The following is a 21,464-nucleotide window of genomic DNA, read 5'->3' as shown; positions in this document are numbered from 1 at the left end:
ATACCTTAAATTTTCCGTTTTAAAGAAGGTAACAGCATCAACTGGATACCACTGGCTCTCCTATCCGCTGTTCGCTCAGAAATAGTATAGAGACGCTGAAATCGCCATATTTGTGTTAGTCCTGAAGCTCTGATTGTTTATAGTTGCCACGATGTAACTTTTGTACATATGTAAATAAGCTCTGCTATAGATACAGATAAGATTTCTCGTGTTTCTTTAGTATTTATGAGTAACTTAGTTTAAATACTACCTATTACCATGAATAAATGTCAATTAATCGCCATCTTTTATGGCAATAGAGACGAATCCGTTCAAACAGGCAGTCCGGGGCAGGATGACGGGCCGAAACGTGGGGCAAGATGACGAGCTCATTGGTGATGAAACTGAGAATAATAGTGCTAATATTCAGTCCTTGATAGTAGAAAACCAAATTTATAAACCCTCCAGACGAAGCAGAACTTACGGCAATTGCTGATTCCGACGCACCAAAGAAGCGTGTTAGTGTTTCAGATGTCAATGCATTGCCTAAAGCAACACAAGAGAAAAAAAAAAGAAAAGGCAGAAAAATGAGCTCAAACATTCTTACAAGCAGACCCATCAGAGAAATGTCAGAACAAGGAGCAAAACGGAAAGAAAAAATAGATTATTTAAAAAAAAAAAAAAAAAACAGGGAAAATAATCCCGTGAAGCTAAGCAGAGAGTAGAAACAATTCGAACTAAGTTCCTGTAGGTCCAAGTCTATAAAATTTTGTGCCAAGCAGTCGAGTTGCATCAACTTCAAAGTATGGTGTTATAATATGCCCTGCTTGTCCAGAGGAATATTGTGACCATCCAACAGATGAATGGATCCAGAGTTTTGTAAAAGCCAAGAGTGGTGGCATGAGGCATGTTCCAATTATGAAAATGGCATTTTTATTTGTGCTCATTGTTAGCTGCACTACTTAATACTTCAACATTACGCTGCAATGTATTACGCTTAATTTGATACTTTGTAAGATGTAAAAACACAGTTATCATTTGTTAAACTAAATAACTTATTCAAATCATAAACTATGTCCAACCTTTTTCAATGTTGTCATCTTGCCCCAACGTCAAAGTCATCTTGCCCCAGTACTGGGGCAAGATGACGATTTGTTAAGGTTATGAAAAACTTAAAAATATCCCTCATTATTTTTATCTTAAAAACTAAATGATAATATATTTAATGCTACAAAGGACTACTGTAACAGTTAATGTAAAATTAATTTTACTATCCTTAATAATAAATTAATGAACAACGAAAATTGTTAACATAGTCATCTTGCCCCGGTCTCCCCTACTCATTTTTAAGCTGAACATATATTTATTTTAGTATTATTTTCTTCCCCAACCTCTCGATTTTTCTGGCATGCCGGAAAAGACCAAGCACGTGTTATTGAAAATCTGGCGATCCCCGAATTTTGCGGCAGGCCGTATAATGCGGGGTAATACGGTAGAACTGAATTTGTTTTTTGTGTTAACATAGGCTGAAAATCTTATACTATTGCATTGATAAGTTGTATGTGCCAAAGCTGTTTTAAGATATGAAGTTTTGAGCTTTCTTAGCCAATAACTAGTATTCCTTTCAACACCACCTAAAATTCATTGATTGAAACAGAATCAAACGAGTTTTTTAAACCAGATAATTTCGGAAGCTCAATTATTGATTCATACTCTGTCATAAACAGTTGGCAAATGGATTTTCACACGTCGATTCAGAGTCGTTATGAGTGAGCGGGAAGTATTCCGCATGAATTTCATAAGGTCTCTCGAATGAACAATAGAGTTTTTTTAATTACCACGAAATAGTTGTAATGCATTTTCTTCACAAAAATACCTTTTGGAGAGCATCACTTAAAAGAAGAGAATATTCTGCAATGTTTCTTCTTAGGCAGAGAATAAAAAAACGGATTTTTTTTTCCTTGTATTAACAGTAAGCATACTTTTTTAGTGTTACAATTACATTGAAAGCATTAATAATGCATTGATTGCGATAAATGAAACTGCTTGTAGTTTCTGGGGACTGGTGACCGATAGCGAGTAGAGGGCGGTGACTCCCCATAATGGGGTCGTTTCTAAAATTTTCTGAAAGAGTATACTTAAAACTATAGGATCTGACCATTTTTTGATAAATTTGTTTACGTTTAATATTTTTAAAAAATTACTTAAATCGGAGCGTTGTCATTATTTACGGCTTCTGCCGATGACATCACAAATGATAAAATACCATTCAGTATTGCCATTCACAGCAGTTGCAAAATATTTAATTCGCATCTTTACTCATGTGTATTGGCAACGATATGATTGATAGCAAACGTAGAGCGCAATTTTAATTGGCTTCTTGATTATCATAGCGTGGAAACACGGTAGAAGGACGCGCTAAAGAGCATCATTTGTGACGTCATCAAGACCACGCCTTGTTTTAAAAATCGGACATTAAAAAAAAAATAATTAAAAAATAACTGTTGGGAAAATGTAAGTATTTTCTGGTTCCATGTTTTTTTTTTTTTTTTTTGCTCATTCTATCCATTTTAATGATTAAAAGTAGTACTTTTGAATGAAGGAAACTACTCCATTGAGGCAAACTTAAGCAGGCAGCAGTGTGATGGCCACGTAGATCCTAATCACCGCATTACGACGCTGCCAGGGTAGGTTTGCCCGAACCATAGTTAATAATCAAAATTATTCTAATACGTCATAAAAATACGACTCATATGAAAAACTAACACACTTCAACTAGGCTAACAGTGTTTTGTTCACTAACGTCAAAAGTTCATTTTTGTTAGTAAAGTAATTGTACTTTTTGTAGAAATTTGGTGATAGCATTTTTCTTCCCAATTGAATTCCAAATAGAATTTTACTTTTATAACTTAAAATAATAATGCAAAAAAGGAAAACCAGACAAGAGCTCTAAAAAATATACAGGACAATGAATAAATAAATTTGAAAAAAAAAAAAAAAGAGCAAAAATATATTAGAAAAAAAATTTTTACTGTGTCAAATCTTTTTTTTTTTTTTATTTTATTTATTTTTTTTTTTTTTGCACGCTCTGTGGGAGTGGAGGGTGTCCACGAAGTTTGTAGTTTTCTGGAGGAGATCTATGGAGATCTGAAGTTTGGGAACCTCTGTCCTAGAGTAAAAAATTTCATATAAAAACTACAAGGAAATGTCGACATCTTAATTTTCGATATGTGTCCTTCTGAACGAAAACCTGAATGTTGAGAGTTTTAATTTCACCGAAACCCTAATATTTCAAATTTCACCACCATATATTCTCATATCTAAGTACTTGAACTTAAATACCTATATTTACCTTTGATTAAAATAGAATTTGCTCCGTTTGCACTTCTTGAGAGTAAGGGAGTTGATTAAGGTCATCTGAGGGATATAGAAAATGCCATAAAATGATTTTTTTCTAAGAAGTGCATTTGTTTCCTTTCGATTAATTACTCCTCAAATCATTTTGTTTTACTAATCTCTCTGCATGACAAAAAATATTATTCATTTATGCTATCATCACCTAACTCATGAAAACCTAAATTTACTGCTTCAAAGAAAAATCAGTTCACTTATACGTACTTGAAATTGAACAACGTATATTATTTCCTGTGCTTAGCGTCGCGGGTGAAGTGGTCGTTTTTCCTGTATTGACACTGCGCTAGTAGTGAAACTCGTTTTACAGAGGTTTTCTTTTTCTTTTTTTTTTTTAATCAGTATAGGTAGGTACGCATAAGAGACATGTTGACAAAACCAGGGTTCGAAATAGGCGGTAGTTAGTCGTATTTCGCAATTTGAAATTTCACTTTAGCGACCATGACTTCACGCTCAGTCGTCATTTTTGAGCTCAACTTTTCATTAAAAAACTAAGATCTTAATGGGGTCGTTTCCAAAATTTTAAAAGTATTTTTTTTCTGAAAGAGCATGCTCAAAAACATAGGATCTCACTATTTTTTAATAAATTTATTTACGTTTAATATTTTTAAAAAATTACTTAAATCGGAAAGCTTTCATTGTTTACATTTCTTGCCGATGGCATCACAAATGATGAAATGCCATTCTGTAGTGCCATTCACAGAGCAAAATATTTAATTCGCATCTTTACTCACGTGTATTTGCAACGATATGGTTGATAGCAAGCGCAGAGCGCAATTTTAATTCGCTGCTTGATTATCATAACGTGGAAACGTAGTAGAAAGATGCGGCAAAGTGCATCATTTCTGACGTCATTAAGACCACGCCTCGTTTGAAAAATCGGATATTTAAAAAAAAAAAATTTTAAAAAAATGTTGGGAAAAGGAAAGTATTTTCTGAGTCTATGTTATATTTTTTGCTCATTCTATCCATTTCAATGACTAAAAGAAGTACTTTTGACTGAAGGAAACCACCCCATTCTATGCCCAGTCGCAATATTTTCCTGAGTTTATTTGTTGAAAATGTGATAGTTTGCGCGATCACACAGAAATGTATGTATATTTTGCTTTACCCAAACGCTTTTTATGCTTGCCTATTGTAATAGTCGGTGTTAGTGACGTTCTGGGGTGCAGAATATGTCCAAATGCCTGAATTAGGTTCGGAAGAAATTTTTGCACTTGCAGGAAAAGTTTTCGATTTTAAAAAAATAAATAATAATAGCGATTTTTCATTAAATTTTGATGTTCTGGAGCGGCGATTCTCCAAACTGGGGTTAGCCTTGGGTATTATTTCCTTCTCTTTTGAAGACTAAAATGTTGTGAAGCTATGATTTTCTTAATTACATAATATTTCATAGTTAAAGTATTAATTAATTTATAAAAACTCAAATGAGTTAGTGTTTATTTATTAACCTTGCCCTCATGTTATAATCATAATGGGAGTGTTCCTAATTTAAACTGCTCATTTTATAGCATCTCGGTGAAATTATATAGGGTTTAGTATTAATTGGCTTGGAATGTTAAAGATATTTTACGTCCACATTCAAAGTATATTAGTGCATAATATTTATGTACTTAAAAGTAGCTTAATTATCTTTAAAGGGATCCTAAAAAACATTTAAAAATAAAGTCATGAAAACTTTGTTATAAAATAAGATGTGTGTGGTGGGAGGGGGACGCGCTTTACAATTTCTGGGGACCCCTCCAAAAGTTATTTCTGTATCCGCCTCTGAGTTTTATTTTAAATATCTGCGTTTCGTAAATATCTTTTCATACGTGGTTTATTCCTCATTTGTATAAAAATCAAAATTCTACCAGTTACGTACTTAGAAATGTGATTTCGAATCGATAGCCTTTTCCGCTATTCTGTTCTAAAAATATTCCGTCCACCTCGACATTTTCCGGAACAATAACCCCTCCTACACCCAGTATCTTCAAGACCGTAACATTCAACTCTCAACATTACGCAGGCGTTTCTGGAAAAATGCGCTCCTGAAGAGTTTCTGGTTGGCAATTTGCTCTTCTCCTCTTTGGCGAGCAATTGCGCAACTAAGGGCCATAAGCAACCTGTCCTGGCAACCCTGCTGATTTAAATTTCTGGAAGTGTGGGGTAAGAGGATGTTCGCTGGTTGTTACGCAGCATTCGAAACACCGGTTGCTGCTGGATGTTTTCTCTTTAAAATGTGCGTAGAACTGTCATTAAGTTTTTATTCGATTTGATGGACTTTGGAGTGACTTAATTAATTCTCTTAAATCCGGTGAAAATGCACATCGTTATTTTGGGAGGGGAATAGTTTTTCGGTGCATCATTTTTGCCATGACTTGCATAAGCAAACAGATGGATCAAAATACGATTTCAATATTTACAGGTTTGTTGACATGAATTTGTCATGCTGTAAAAGGTTTAATAAATTTGCAAAGTTGATTAACATTTAACAATTTGGTTGATTATTGCGATTTGCAGGGTGAAGATTTTATTACTTTTTTAATATTTACATTCTCAATATTGATGGTGACGCATGCAAAATCCATTTTTAATTTTTTTTCTCACTACAAATAGATGAAATGTTTTAATTATTTGCGTGAGTTTTCGGGGTAAAATTTCAAATAGTAATTGCTTTTATTGTAGAATTAAAAAATGTATATGTTTGCAGCTTTAAAAAAAAAAAAAAAATATTTTATTGAAATAAACTGCTTTCTTTCCTCCTTTTTTTTTTCATTTTTTTTACTTAAAATAAAATTGTTGCAATAATGTATTATTGCAGTAATGTTGTCATTTTAAGGACTTTATTCTGATATAGCACGCTTAAATTTGTTTGTGAAATTTTTATGTTGGCTTGTTTTTTGATTATTTACATCTGTATAAATGAATACATTTTATTTTTCAGCTTATTCTCCTTCGTTATGGCATCACAAATATTATTATAATGATTTGTAAAAATTACATTTCTGTTTTCATTAATTATTTAAGTTTTTCTCACCCTTTTTGTTGCATTTGTGTTAGAAAACTAATGCTGTCAATTGTTTCAAATTAATATTTTATTCCTTAGGAAATATAACTTTTTATGTTCTCCTGTTTATGTGAATATAAGAGTATTAATGATGACAAAACGAAATGGTTTCTGCAACATCTGATCTAAATCAGGAAGAGAACGCAACCTCAAATGAATGTTTAGACTCGAGGATGCAGTGGTATGTATTAGTATTTTTTGAATTTCTCGAGTTCTAAATCCTTTTGTATTAATTTGATACTTGACTTTTTAAAACAATTGTTTAACTCTGTTAGGTTTCTAAAAAGGTTTAACTGTTGACTTGTTTCATGTTATGCTTTCTTAAATGTTTTTGACAAACTCTTTGTGACATGTAGTATTATCTGCTACGTTCTATCAAAACAATGGGGCAGGGCGGCGTTGGTTGGAATGGGACAGCTGCTTTTATCTCTAATAATAATAAAGCTGAAAGTCTTTCTGTATGGATATCTGTGACGCGCATAGCGCCTAGACCGTTCAGCCGATTTTCATGAAATTTGGCACAGAATTAGTTTCTATCATGGGGAGTGTGCACCCTAAAGCGATTGTTCAAAAATTTGATTTTATTCTTTTTCTGTTTCAATTTTAAGAACATTTTACCAATCAAATTATCATATCGTGAACAAGTAAATTACCAAATTATTGTAACGTGGAACCGTAACAAGGGTGAGAAAATTAACATAGCAAATTTGGGAGAAATTTTACATCCATTAATTGTAGATATACAGACGAATCAAACGACTTTTTAATTTTTTACTATGGGCAAAGTTGTGCAGGTACCGCTAGTGCTTAAATAAAATGCAAATATATTTCAAGTTTGAGAAATAGGTAAAGATGGCAGATTAGAGTTAGCAAGAGATCAAAGCTGTTGTTACATTTACTAGACAAGCTAGAAATAATTTTTTACTCTTTAATATTTTAGCATAAATGCATTTGGGGAATTAAGGGATCCTATCACAGTCCCGGGCCTCTCTACTCTGCTCAACTGTTCTTTTTTTTTAACTTAATTATTTTTGTTATTATTATTATTATTATTTTAAAGTAAAAAAATGGGATGGTTTTTTTCCAATAGTTTTGAATTTATAATTTTTTTTTTCAAATTAATGTTTTTTTTGATAAATTAATTCAAAATTTTAACATTACATTTCATTTTTATAAACATATCTTTATTGAAATTTAAAGGTATACTACAGAAGAAAACTCTGTAAACTATTCAAAATATTTTACCGAGAGATGATAATGAATAAATATATGAAACCAGTATCAGGGTTGGCAAGGTTTTGGATACTATGGTAAAAACCAGGGTTTTTACCATCCTGTCCAAAACCTTTGTGTCCGAAAGTGTTCAAAACTATATTTTTGGAAAAATAGTATTTTGTGAGAAAACATCAAAATCAGAATAAAATGTATCAAAGTAATGTTTTATATTGAACATTTATTCAATGAGAACATTCAACTTATTTATGCAGCTGATTTTAAACTAGTTGCATAGAAGTTGAATTCTTGATTAAAAGTTCAATTTGTATGCATGAGTTCATTTATTTTATTATTATTATTATTTTGATAATAGTAACCAAATTTCCATGTAAATTGTTTGTAAATGAAAGCAGGGTTGGCAAGGCTTTCACCATCCTGTTCAAAACCCTTGTGTCCAAAACTATTTTTTGAGAAACTATATTTTGTGAGAAAATATCAAAAACAAAAAAATGTGCCAAAATGTTTCTTCTTTTTTTAACTATTTAATATATTTATTTATTCAATGTGAACATTCAAGTGTAAAATTTTTTGTTACTAATTTATGCAGCTGATTTAATCTAGTTACATAGGAATTACTTCATTAAAAACTTCAATTTGTATGTAATAGTTTTTTTCTTATAAACTAAATCTTTTGACATTTATGCATGTTGTACAGACGATGTTCAAAATATAGTGCAATAATTGACTTAAATGCAATAAATTACAATTTTTTGTAGTTTACAGATTGGTATTATGTTATAATTATGAACTAAAATAAGAATAACACAAGTTTTATAATATAAGTGTTAAATCATCTTATTGTTCTTTAATCTATGACTTAAAAAACGATTTTTGAAAAACATCATGTAAAACTTATTTGCAAAAACCGTTTGAAAAATTAAGCTTTTTTTTTTTCTTTTTTTCTTTCTTTCTTTCTTTTCTTTTTTTTTTTTTTTTTTTTTTTTGCACCTAAATATTGCACATTTAATTACATTCCTTTGAGTTAATAAATGGATTTAAAATTAGTTGTCTTGGTAGTGTTGTGAATTTCCTTTCATAACTCTATCAACTGTTACGTAAGGAAGTTTTTATATAATAGTTAATGACAACTTTTTAAATAAAATATTTTTAAATGAACATTTTGGAGAAAAATATAATTAACTCATTAATTAAACCTCATTAATATCTATATTTATGCATTACGCATATTGCAGTGAATAAGAATTGATTGTATTGCACCTCTTTAGCTTTAGCATAGTTTTGGACAGTTTTAGATGGTAAAAACCACCTGTCCTGTCCTAAACCAATTTTGGACAGCCCAGAACCCAACCCTGACCAGTATCCTTATTTAGACATTCTGTAAGAAATACATCATTCAGTTAAAATTGCTCTAATTCTTGAAAATATAACTATCACAATTTCTCACTTATGTGTCAGCAGCACTTGTATCAAAAAAGAAAGACGTAAATGCAAGAGAAACATAAATAGTTGTAAATGTGTGTTCGTGTGAGGCAATGCCGGATCTGGAATGAGCTGGTATCCTTGCCCCTGGTGGCAAATTCTTAGGAGTGGCGAATTCATCTTCTATCTCTGTAGGATTTTTTTTTCTTTTAATTTAGTTATAAAAACGTGAAGGAAGTTAAGTAAGGGCGTCAGTTTCAAGATTTAACTTGGCTCAAAAAAATCCAAGATCTGGTTCTCATGTGAGACACAGAAATGTGTTAAATAAATGTATTTATTTATGATCAAATTGAAAAATAATTAATGTTTTAAAGAAGACTGAAGGAATTTGAGTTAATGATGTGAGAGAGAGACATATGCCCATAGCTAATGTCCCTTTTTTTTAAACATTTTTAACCTCCCTTGGTCACAAAGTGTCACACTTACCCTTATCTTCCTCCCTTTTGTCACATGTCATGCTATTTTTCATAAACTTATTCTTATTTTAAAAAATGCATGACATCATACTTCATGATATCCTTTCTCTTTGTCAAAAACTCGTAATTTCACAAACCCCCCTCAAAGCGTAATACCACTTGCGAATAGATCCTTTCATTGTTCTTAAAATACACTTCTTGTGATTTTGTTACACCAATTCTAATTTTTTACCTAACTGGTCATTAGGTCAAAACAAGCTTAATTTTAATGCATTGATTATCTTTAAGTGTTATCACACTCAAAGATGATTGTCATGATTGATAATAATCTTTGAGTGTGATGCCACTCAGAGTGATATGTATTCTCAGCAGGGGTAAACTGGGCCCATCGGCCCTCTCGCCTATGCAAGTCATTGCAGCCTCAAGCTTGACACCTTTTTTTTAGTTGTTGAATTTCCCCTAGCTTTTATTCCCCCCCCCCTTTTTTTTGCACTTTTTTCTTTCTTTTTGCACCTTTTTTTTCCAAGGTTGGCGCTCTCTCGAGGAACCCAGTCCGCCCCTGATTCTCAGTCATGTAATAGTAATGTTACTCTCAATTATTATCATGATTAAATGTTTCATTAATTTTGTGGCTCAATCAATTCATCTAAAACAAAATTGGATGAAATAAAAGTGAAGTTCATCACGTTAGACACTAGCAAGTTTTCATATAACAAAAGATTCATGCATAACCCTGTAGTCCTGTTTGAGTTTCAAGAAACGATGTTAACGAGTGACCTGCAATGTGCCAAATACACTTTTAGGCTCCCTTCTTATAAGGAAACCAAAACCACAAAGTAGTGTAAAAACAAAAAAATAAAAAGCAGTCAAAAGAGCATAGCAAAACATGTTTTTGAACTCATAAATTTTGCTCTTGTGCCCCCCCCCCCACCCCCTGCCTTGTCAAATATGCATTGAAAATGGCTAGACTGGATTAAAAATTAAAAAGCAAGCTCTAGTAATTTTTTTTTAACTTTGATTACGTACAGAACAGTTGTAAAGATCTGAATGAAAAATGATTTACCTTTGCATTTTGTTCTTAAGGCGATGCATAAGTATGTGTTAAAATTATTCATACATAAAACAATGTGCATATTAGCTACTTTAAAAGCAATAAAAATCACTCTGTTTCTCCATTTAGACATATCTTTTGATAATATCTTTTGATTTGATGTCATTTTTATAGATTAAAAATATCTTTCCAACTTCTATATAACTACAGAGCAGTGTTTTAATTTTATCCTATGCTGATTCTTTTCTTTTTTCACAAATTACATTTCTATTAGCCAAATCTTTTCCAGGATAAGAAATCAAACTCTTCTCATGTATTCTTTTACTGCTTTAAATATATTTATGCGTGGAACTTCAAATAACTATTCTGAAAAATGGCATGTTTTTGCAGTTAAACAGTCTCAGATGCTCCAACTCATCAAGTCTCAGACAAATGCTGTAATTCAAGGTTGCTTGTTGCAACCCCTTACAACCCCCCTGGCCTAGAAATTGTTTTTATTTTCTTATTGGCTCCTGGAGAGGGTAGTATTCATTTGAATAACATTACTATCAATATATTGCCCAAATGTTTGGTTTTATTAACATGTAAAGTTTTCCTAAAATTAAAAAATTGAAAATGTAGGGAAGAATACGCAACCTTCATTCGTTTTTTAAAATCTACTGTTTTTAGTCATTTATATGCAATCAATGCCATATCTAAGGGGAGAAAGCCTGCAACTGGAGGGAGGGAGGGGGCAGCAAGTTCACTTATTTTCGGTGTTTTTTCCAAAAAAATTTGATATAAAAACATGGGAGAAATTGGTAAAAACACGTTTTGCTCCGACTAAGAAAAATTGAGAAATCAGCCGCTGTTTGCACTACCGTCAAAAGAAGCAATTCCTCAGCAGCCCCCCCCCCCCACACTAAAATGGTAGTCTGTATCCACCCCATTGGAGAAGAGATAAAATGGAAAGAAGACTTTTATTCATGAAACTAAGACCCCAAGTCCCATGCTAGATTTTAAAGCGAAGCTTTGGAAGAAATCGGGTTACTTTCGCTTGTTTCACGCAAAACGTGCCAACCATTCGTCGTTTCTGAGTCACGAGACTTGAGGTGTTTGGGTCAGCTTTTGCTTAGCCAATGATTGGACTCGCTCCCTCCATTTTAATTCCTGCTCTAAGATCCACCCCTGGCTTGTGTATCTCATGTATCCCATTATAATTGTCAACTTCATAGTGGCAGAAAACCACTATCCATGCATTACAATGTACTGACCGTTTGGTCAAACATACCCATTTCAGTATTTTTTATTCTAATTGGATTATTTGTTCCGTAACTATTTATTAATTTCTACAGGTATGCCCGTCAAGTGGCAAACAATCCATGCTCTGTAATTCTGTTTGTGTTAGCGGTTGCCCTTGGCTGTGCAATCCTCTGCATTACTTTGAATGACTTGCCAAACTTCAAAGAACCTTTGCTGGTAAGAAGTTTTCTGAGGAAATATATTTCACCCTGTGATTTTTAGTAGATTATAATATTTTATTTATATAGTCCTTGAAAATATTTCATAATTAGTTTTCAGTATGATCCCATTGCTGTCCCATTCTGAAAGGTTTACTATGTGTAAACCACATTAGTAAGCAAAAAATATAATTTTTCCAAATTACAAAAAAAAAAAAAAAAAAAAAAACTATTTAAAATATTCAAAGCCAAATAATGATTTTCATGACCTTAAATTATTAATGTCACATAACCTTGCCAAGTAACATATCATGTGAAAGCCTATTAAAAGAGCTGTAAAATGATACCTAGTACGACACTCTAAAAAACTATTCTTTTCATTTATCATGTGGGTAGACTCAAACCTTTAAATTTTAGCAGACTCAATTGACATGGCTCTCAAAAGTGTTTTTTTTTTTAAATCCTTTATTTGACATGGAATGACCCATTTATGTACTTTTTAAAAATTTTGTACCTACCTAACTGGCCATTCATTCGTGAAAGTGCTAATTCTATATTGGCTACCTAATTCTCTTGGCTTCCTTAAGAGATTTTCCACCTCCAGCTCAGTCACTTCCTATGCCAGGCTGATGAATACTAATAAGCACAAAATTGCAATCCTCAGCTGGAATGACTGAGCTGGCGGTGTATTTTACGTATTTCTGCCTTAACCCTAGCTATCTGGCGGTAACTTACTGAACATGGCCATTCATTATTTTTACTTAAATTATAATTTATTTTTGAAACAGTCATTTCTTTCTTTGGGTACACTCTTTTTAGTGTCAAAAAATCTGAAGTTCAGGCATGTTTCATTCACCGTTCTGTTTCATTACCTGATAAAAAATCACTGATTCACTTTCTTTTTACTAACTGTTAAAAATCCATAAAAATAAAAGATGACTAAACTAAAATTGAAAACTCATGAAGAGATTTTGTTTGGATTAAGACAAAAGTTTGTTTTTAATTCTAATGGATCTCTTTTTATTGATGCCATTTTGAAGAATATTTTATTAAAAATTTCTTTGCTTTCATATGACTTAGAGCCACTATGTAAGACAGGCCGAGACATAAGTTTAAGATAAGTCTTTTTGGATTGGATGTTTCAGTGGGTTATCAGCAAAGTTTTGAGACATTGCCAAGCTCTGTAAAATTCGTCAAATTTAATATTTTATTTAATAAACAATTCATTTGCCGCTAATACAGTATACTGTTGTGCTAAGCACAGATGTGGTATCTGCACATATTATCAAAATTGAGTTATTGTCACCAGGTGGTCGTTAGTAATTTAATTTACCTAAATCTCAAGTTTTTTTGGCGATTTGTAAACGCGAAATATTAAAAAAAGCTTTAAGAAAAAAAGTCGTAACTGCAAATTTGCTTAGTTTGCTAAGGCAATTTGAACGTAAGTGACAAATACTAAGCCTTTAATGTGGTATCTGCGCAGTTACCACTTTTTTACGTAGTAATTTGTAGATAAGACTTTTATACCTTAGTAAAGCAGCAAATTTAATAATGTAGCAGTTTATTGTAACACAGAATTTTAAAATTAGTTTACCATTGTTTACCGTTACAGGTTGATAATAAAAAAGTAAATATTCAGTTTTTTCTATTTAAATGGTTATTTAAAATGCGAATTCTAAAGATGAAATGCATGTAAAATAGTCACTAATTCTTTCATGCAAAAAAAAAAAGGCATTTCATTCTACGGCCAGTAATATTTTTATTTAAGTATCGTCTGCTGCCAAAATTATCTTCATGCTCGGTAAAAATGAATCTAGAAAATAAAACATTATTAAAAAAAACATTCTTTGAATATAAGAAACAGAAAATTGTTATGGATTACAGTTTTAACTGTCCGGAGTTTTGAAAAAGGTATCTTTCAGAACATAGATTTTGTTAGATTTGTATTACCAAATAAAGCAAAACAGCTAAGTCCAAAGAAAGCAGATGTTTTCAGTATTATTTAATGATACATTGGGCACGTTTTTCTAAGCTACTTTTGTCTTATCTGTGCAGATACCCCTAAAAATGCCTAGTAATTGTCACTTACGGTGAAAAAAGCTTAATATATGGAAAGGTTTTGAAAAGAAAATTTGTCGTAACTACATTTATTAGTTTTAAATTAAGATTTTTACAAAAATACTCTCTTACAGTTTTTAAATAAGTTCTGAAACAACTACCGCAAGTTGAGCGTTTAATTAAGTCATAAATCAAAGAAACGACTTGTAAAACTTTAATCATCAATTTCTCATTTTGAGCTCTACTGCAGATACCACATCTGTGCTTAGCACGGCAGTATAACTTTGATTTAATGATACCCGCAAAAGGGGTTTCCAAAAATTTAATTATATATTTCCCTGCTCCAGATTTAGCTGCATTGAATGTATATGCTCCTCCATTTAAGGATAACTTTTTCCAGTTCCTGGCCAATCATTAAATCAAGGTTATACCGTAATTGCTTGCAGTGAAAAATCACCAAATCACAATAACTTGCCGTAAAAGACAACCGCTGAAACACGCTCTCTGATGGAAGAAGGCTGATCTTAAACTGTTGCCTCGACTCATCTATATGGTGACTTTAATATGACTTATTATAAAAATTATTGTTTTCTACGGTGGTGCATCTCATACATTATACGTTTACTCTTTGAAAATACATCAAAATGCCGAATGAGATTGAAAATCATATTGTCATTTATTAACATTCTTTGTTATCCTTCTCCACATACAAGTTTTTTAAAGTTCTCCAGTGATTCATGGCTACAATTTGATTTACTTTATTAATAAGTATTGCAAAAGAAACCAACTATTTATTGTATTCTTCTTAGCTGTTGCAGTTGGTTCTCTATTCAATGATTTAATGACTTTCTCTATTTAAAAATGATTGTCCACGGTCTTGAACCCTCCACTGTAGTTTTAGAAAAATTCTGTTTAAGAGTTCGTTCTATTGAGGGACGATTTTTTGTGGTCCTTTGAAATTTGTTAAATAGAGAATTAACTGTACATTTTAATTTTTCTCAAATAGGGATTTGAACCTCGAGGAACTTTATTGTCACAGAGGGCAACAGCGTGGCAAAATCTCCTCAAGAGCACCAGCTGGAACGGTCCTCTCACCTTCTATCCCGGCAGTATCGTAACAGACATCACCAACGAAACATTAGAAGCTGCTCAGTGGCAGAAACTATCTAAGAGCGGGAAAAATGTCACAAATAACTCGAACGAAATTGAAGAACCTGTGGGCCCGTGGCTCCAATTGGAAACAGAAGAGAGGGATTTTGGTCATCTGGATGAGGATGATGAAGACAGCTCTGGCCGCATTGTATTTGAAAGACCATCTCATCATTCTAAACCAAACAAGATATTCATCGTTGAAAGAAAGAACTTTTTTTGTAATAATCCTTGTAAGTATTGTGCTTTCAAAATGTTTATAATAACATTCACAATCCTGTCCCTTTAAGCAATGACAGATACAAGGGAGGGCCGATTGGTGCGATCGCCCCTCCCTTGAGGCACCTGCTAAGGCAATTTTTCCAAAATGGAAGCCCTGAAACACGAGCGTTGGCCCTTTTTGATGACATTAAGAAAAGAAATGGGATTGATATCTCCCTCCCGGAAAAATTTTGGAGTTCGAGTTTCAAAAAGGCAATTTTGGTGATCTTTGATGATGTTAGGAGGAGATGTTTGGAGGTCTTTACACTGACATTTTGCAACATTTAAGTCTCAAAGACGTGATTGTAGACATTTCAGATAGTGATAGGGAAAGAATGGGTTCAGTGACTTTGCTCCGGTAATTTCGTGAAACTGGTCTCATATAGCGCAATTTTAGACGACCTTCGATGTAATTAGGGGGAGAGAGTTTTGAAACATTCCCCGGTAATTATTACGAAATTGAAGTTCTAAAACGCAATTATAGAATTCATTTTCAATGGGAAAGGAAAGAATGAGGTTTGAGGACCTCCTTGGGAAAAATTCTACATTTTAGTTGTTTTAACTTAAAATGCTGTCCACCCCCTCCACTCCTCTCAAGCATGTATAATCAGCTACATAGTAAAAGGTAAAAAAAATCAACCGCCCCCTCCTTGAAGCATTTCTGGATTGGTCCTCGCCTTTAAGGGTCATGAGCTCTATGATGTCTGCTTGAATTTTGAATATAAATTTGTGTTTTGTTGACCAAAGCATTTTTTTTTTAAGTCTATCTCTTCTATCAGCTAGTGTGATTAATCAGTTTATTGGTTATTGTAGCCTTTTTAAAATGGAATGGTCCAATTATTTTGCTTTGAATATTTCTTTTCTTTTTTTTTTTTTTTTTTTTTTGCTGTTTTTATATGCTTGGTTTTTTAAAGTTCAATAATTTTGCATCTCCAGTGGGGATTAGATACATTTTATTTTCAATGGGTTTTAAGAGCTATTAAACATTTACAATAAATGCACCGTAAGATCTTGCAACTTGTTAAATGCATATTTAATTTTGTTCTGTTTTTAAAAACACATTTTTAATTATAGTTTCTAATTTAATTTTAATAATCATAATGGTCTAGATCACAAAAGAGTGTTGCATCCAATAAATATTAAATGCTGCATTCATTAATTTGCTGCATTTATATCAGTGGTGTACATCTTCTAACTAAATTAGGGAAATCTGTCTTTTGAAATTCAGGAAAGAGGTAGTAGGACTGAAAAATTACTTTCACAGGGTTTGTACGCTCCTTCAAAACTCCTCCAATACTCCTTCATTCAGGAAATTTTTTTGAAGGGCCCTTCAAACTCCTTCATTTTGGTTTTAACTCCTTCAAAGCTCCTTCTAGTTCAAGACTACATAGTTTTCCTCTATGACAGTAACTTAAAATACTTTGATCGACAACTTAACATCGTCACAAGTCAAATGTATATGGACGATTTTGATGTAGTAATTACAAATATTGTTTTCAAAAAATGTGATTTACAAATCGAGCATAGAAGTCTTAAAAGTTGAAGGTGAGAATATTATTAGATGACTAAGTCATTTCATAAGTGTAGTAAAACATGCTTAAATGGTGCTTAGCTATTTTTTCAAGTTTTATTATTATTGCTTTTCCCTCCCAAACTCTCAGCAGCAAAAGTCAGTTTGTCTAATTATTATTTAAATGTGTAACAAGAAGTTCTGTCTAGAACTAGACGAGCCTACTTTCCCGTATACACATACTACTTTCTAGTACCTGATCAATATTCTCAAAAATAGCTAAAATCGCAAATGTTTTCAAACATATTTTTAAAATACTTTAAGCTGATTTCTAGGAATAAAATATTCCTCACTCATCTAAAAAAAAAAACCGAACAAATAAAATAGCAGCAAAAAAAAAAAAAAAAAAGCAGCAGCACCTTTTAAACAAATCAGCTTATACACTTTTTTCCATTAAAAAAATCTTTAACAGCTTTCAAAACGAAAAAATAATAATTAAAATAAATAAGCTCATTACAATAAATACATCATATCAAAAAAAAAAAAAAATAGTTTCTTTTTCCCCTGTTGCCAAAAACAATTTTTTAAATGAATTAATGCACTTACCAAAATAAATAAAAAGAATAAAATGTCAACTTAAAGAAATAATTTTCATTGTCATAAAAAGAAAAGAAAAAAATTGTTTGCGCATATCTTTATGTAGAAGCATAAATGACTTCGAGTTTATTTGCCGAAAACTGAATACCTAAATTAAAACTTTAGCGTAAAAATAAAAACAAGTCAGATCAACAATAATTATTTCACAGTCAAAACCATAGCTGCAGAGTCGGAGTCAATCTCATTTTGGGTTAAAGGAGTCGGAGTTGAATATGTAAGAATCAGAGTCAGTTATTTGTCCTTTGTGTATAAATTTTTGCCAAAGCTATGAAGTCAGGGAGTCGGAGTCCGATTAATTGTTGGGCACCGGAGTCGGAGTCAAGAGCCCCTAAATTCTCGGATTCGAAGTCTGGAGTTTGGCGTCAAGAGCTATTTCCAACAAAATTTGTTTGAAGTAAATCCGCCTTCAAGTACGGAATCTACATTGACTTTCAGTTTCCCCGTAGGCGCTAATGTTAAGGGTTTTGATCTGTTCAAAATTGAACGGAAAATTGTTCAAATGAAAAAGATATTTTATAGACAAGTTTTTCATCAAAAGCTTTTTCCTACAAAGTTTGTTTGAAGCAAATTCGCCTCACAGTTCGGAGTTGCCTTGAATTTCCCCGTAGGTGCTAATGTTAAGTTTATTTATTTTATTTTTGACTATTTTTTGTTTTTTGCAATATTTTTAAGATGTATTAAGCCTTCTTTCATGCTTTTTTCTTTTTTTTCTGACTTTTACTGGGAAAGTAGGCTAAAAATAAATAGGAAAATGTACTATATTAAGTGATTGTGTTAAAAAAACAATTGTTTAGTAAATCGGTGTTATTTTACAAAGGGTCATCCAAAAGTGATGTCATGCTTTGAAGGGGAGACGAGTTCATGAAATTGTGACAAGGGGATGAGAGAAGATGACAAAAAGTGAAATCACACAGTTATTATATGACATATGACAAGAGGAGTAATAAGGTGAAGTGTGACACTTAGTGACAAAGGGGAAAGGGATCAAACATGTTGGGAAAAAAGTGCGTCAACGTTAAAGGATAGCCCATTAGTACTCCTTCAAAATCTCATTTTACTCCTCCAAAACTCTTTCATTGTATTTCTGAAATTGAGTACGAACCCTGCTTTCACTGTGGTAAGTCAATCACATGGTCAAAGGATTAATTTGAGAGTTGCTCAGATATGATTGAATCTTAAGGCATGTTAAAGTTTCATGGCTCATCTTATCTTTCATTTGCAGTATAAATGAAAAATAAAGAAAACAGAGACCTGTCGGTTGAACTGTCAGTAATTGCTTTTAGCAATCTATTTCAATGTACAAATTATAATTTTATCAAACTTCCATGCTGTAGGAAGATAGTCGTGTGTAAGAGGGGCAATGTCGTTCTTTTTAGTGATCTGTTCATCAGAGGATCGTTCATTCTTTTGATCCATCCATTCAACTCGTTCATTTAAAAAAGCTGCATGACATACTCACGTGCAAGTACATTCGAGATGTTTCATTAGATCATTAACATTCTTTGAAGGAAAAATAATTAAAATTATTTAAAAGAACCTAAGAAAATAGGCCTATGAAAAATGAATCAAAAAACTATTTTATATGGGTTCAGACGTAGAATGTTCAGATAAGCACTATTAAACTTCTCCTTTGTCATTGGGTGGGAGCAGCATACCCTAAAAAGAGCTGCATAGGTTTCGGAACACGTCATGAGTCATAAAGTAAACAAGGAAAGCATTTCTTGCTGTATTATAAGCAAATGTTGAAGTTAATATAGAACTAATGTTCTTTAAAATAATTCAGAATATGATTTGAAAAAAGATAAGATGACATTAATTTAAAAAAGAATTATCGTAGTTACAGCCAATTTATTGTAAACTGGTTTCAAAACAAAGTTTGTTTTTTTAAAAGTAAGCATCTGCTTCTTAAATAAAAACTGGTGTAATTTGTCAAAACTGACCTTTTTTGATCTCACAACAAACATCTGTCAACCATGACAGCTAACCAAAAGAAAGAGGCGTGTTCCTTGAAATATTTTTTTCTAGCTAATGCACTGTAAATATTTATATATTATTATCAATAAACCATGTATAGCAAAAAAAGTAACAACAAATATATTAGTAGCTCAGCCGGAGTACCAAATAACTTAATTTAAAAAAAAAGACTTACCTAAATATTAGGGAGCTTCAAAATTATTCTACAGTGCCGATGAGAACAGAAAAAAATTAGGGAGCTTCAAAATTACTCCGCAGTGCCGATGAGAACAGAAAAAAAAAGAAAACGCAACACTTTTTCAAATGGAGAAAAAAATAAGACGGTAATAATCCTTATGAAAAATCTCTGGATAATGAATGTTAAAATAAGCGACTTGGAAGTTGCTAACCAAGCTAAAAATAAAGCCAAATCAATATGGTTGGTAGTTGATAGTTATGTTATAAAAGGAACAAAATGATCACCAAAAAGTAAAAAAAAGTATTTTAGAAATAATTTTGGCAGCACAAAGCTTGAGAAGGAATTTAGCAGGTGCTTGGAAAAGGAAGTGGAAAATTCAAACATTTTGTTAGTGGCCAAAACAAGTATTACAAAACACTAGCATTCCCGTACCCGGCATTGCTCGGGTAATGGAATTAGCAGGGGTTAACAGTGCTTGGTGCACCTAGTTTCGAAAATCCCCTATAATAATTACTTATTACCTATAACTTTTTCTAATTTGGGGAGGCTCCCGGGGACCCTGGACTCCTTATATATATATATATATATATATATATATATATATATATATATATATATATATATATATATATATATATATATATGCCCTTGTCTTTAACTATTATTAACGATCCTTTTAAAGTATTGATTATCTTTGCAAACACAGGTCATCCACATTTTATTGTTATACCTATGTTTAAGCTAGAACTTCTTTGTATACAACATTTTTGGTTTTTTTTCTGGTGCTAAAATTATTAAACTGCTTGATGAACAGGCTTTGGAGCAAGCTACATAACATTGGTCGTGTGAAAAAAAGTCTTCTTTTAAATCGATCACTGCTACTTTTAATGTCTGTCCTTGTGACTTATTAATGGTTATTGCAAAGCAAACTTTAACAGGAAACTGCACTCTTCTAAATTCAAAAGGATAGTCCTCCTGTGATGATGTTCTTAAAAACTTCGTTTCTAGTTTTGAAAAAATAAAAGCAAAAGACAGAAACATTATGATTTGACTTGAGAAAAGCCTCGAAGAATCACGTGAGAAACAAAAACAATATCAAATTTATAGTTCGCTATTGACCAAAAGTTGAGATGAAGTATTGAATAATGATTTGAATGGAGGAAAGCCTTCGAAAATAAGGGATTTGAATTTCAATGACAGGTTTTTAATTTTGCAGAAATTAAGGGGTTTTAATTAATTTCTCCCGAACTAATTGAGATTTTAAAAAATCCTTTCTTAGTGGTTACTTTTGTAATCATGCGGACATGCCTGCCAAATTTCAAGTCTGGAGCTTCAGCGGTTTCGGCTGTGCGTTGATATATATATGTATATATATATATATGTTATCTCAGGACATTGATTTTTATATATTAAGATTACTAATATATACATTGGAAAACTGCAAATGAACTGCAACAGTTAAAGAAAAATTATCAATAAAGCAGAAGTAAAAAGGTTCAAAATGAATATATTGTACTGCGCTCAGAAAAAGGAAATTTGAGACTGATTGAGAGTTAAAAATTTGAAGATGAATGTAATTTTTTTTAAAAAAAAGTGACTTTATCACAAGTACATCAA

At 32.0% G+C, this 21,464-nt stretch overlaps 1 protein-coding gene across 1 annotated transcript in view; it reads left to right on the top strand.

Annotated features, from left to right (window-relative positions):
- The first annotated feature begins 6,567 nt into the window (after positions 1-6,567).
- The window catches only part of LOC129230069 (protein dispatched homolog 1-like), a 28,772-nt gene continuing 13,875 nt past the window's right edge, over positions 6,568-21,464 (top strand). The window contains exons 1-3 of the mRNA XM_054864457.1: positions 6,568-6,620; positions 11,956-12,079; positions 15,125-15,500. Of these exons, the coding sequence (XP_054720432.1) occupies positions 6,613-6,620; positions 11,956-12,079; positions 15,125-15,500 (508 nt within the window). The 5' untranslated portion in view covers positions 6,568-6,612. The remainder of the gene's footprint in view (positions 6,621-11,955; positions 12,080-15,124; positions 15,501-21,464) is intronic.

Source organism: Uloborus diversus, chromosome 9 (genome assembly GCF_026930045.1).
Source record: "Uloborus diversus isolate 005 chromosome 9, Udiv.v.3.1, whole genome shotgun sequence".
Taxonomy (NCBI): Eukaryota; Metazoa; Arthropoda; class Arachnida; order Araneae; family Uloboridae; genus Uloborus; species Uloborus diversus.
This window is presented reverse-complemented; position numbering and strand designations above follow the sequence as displayed.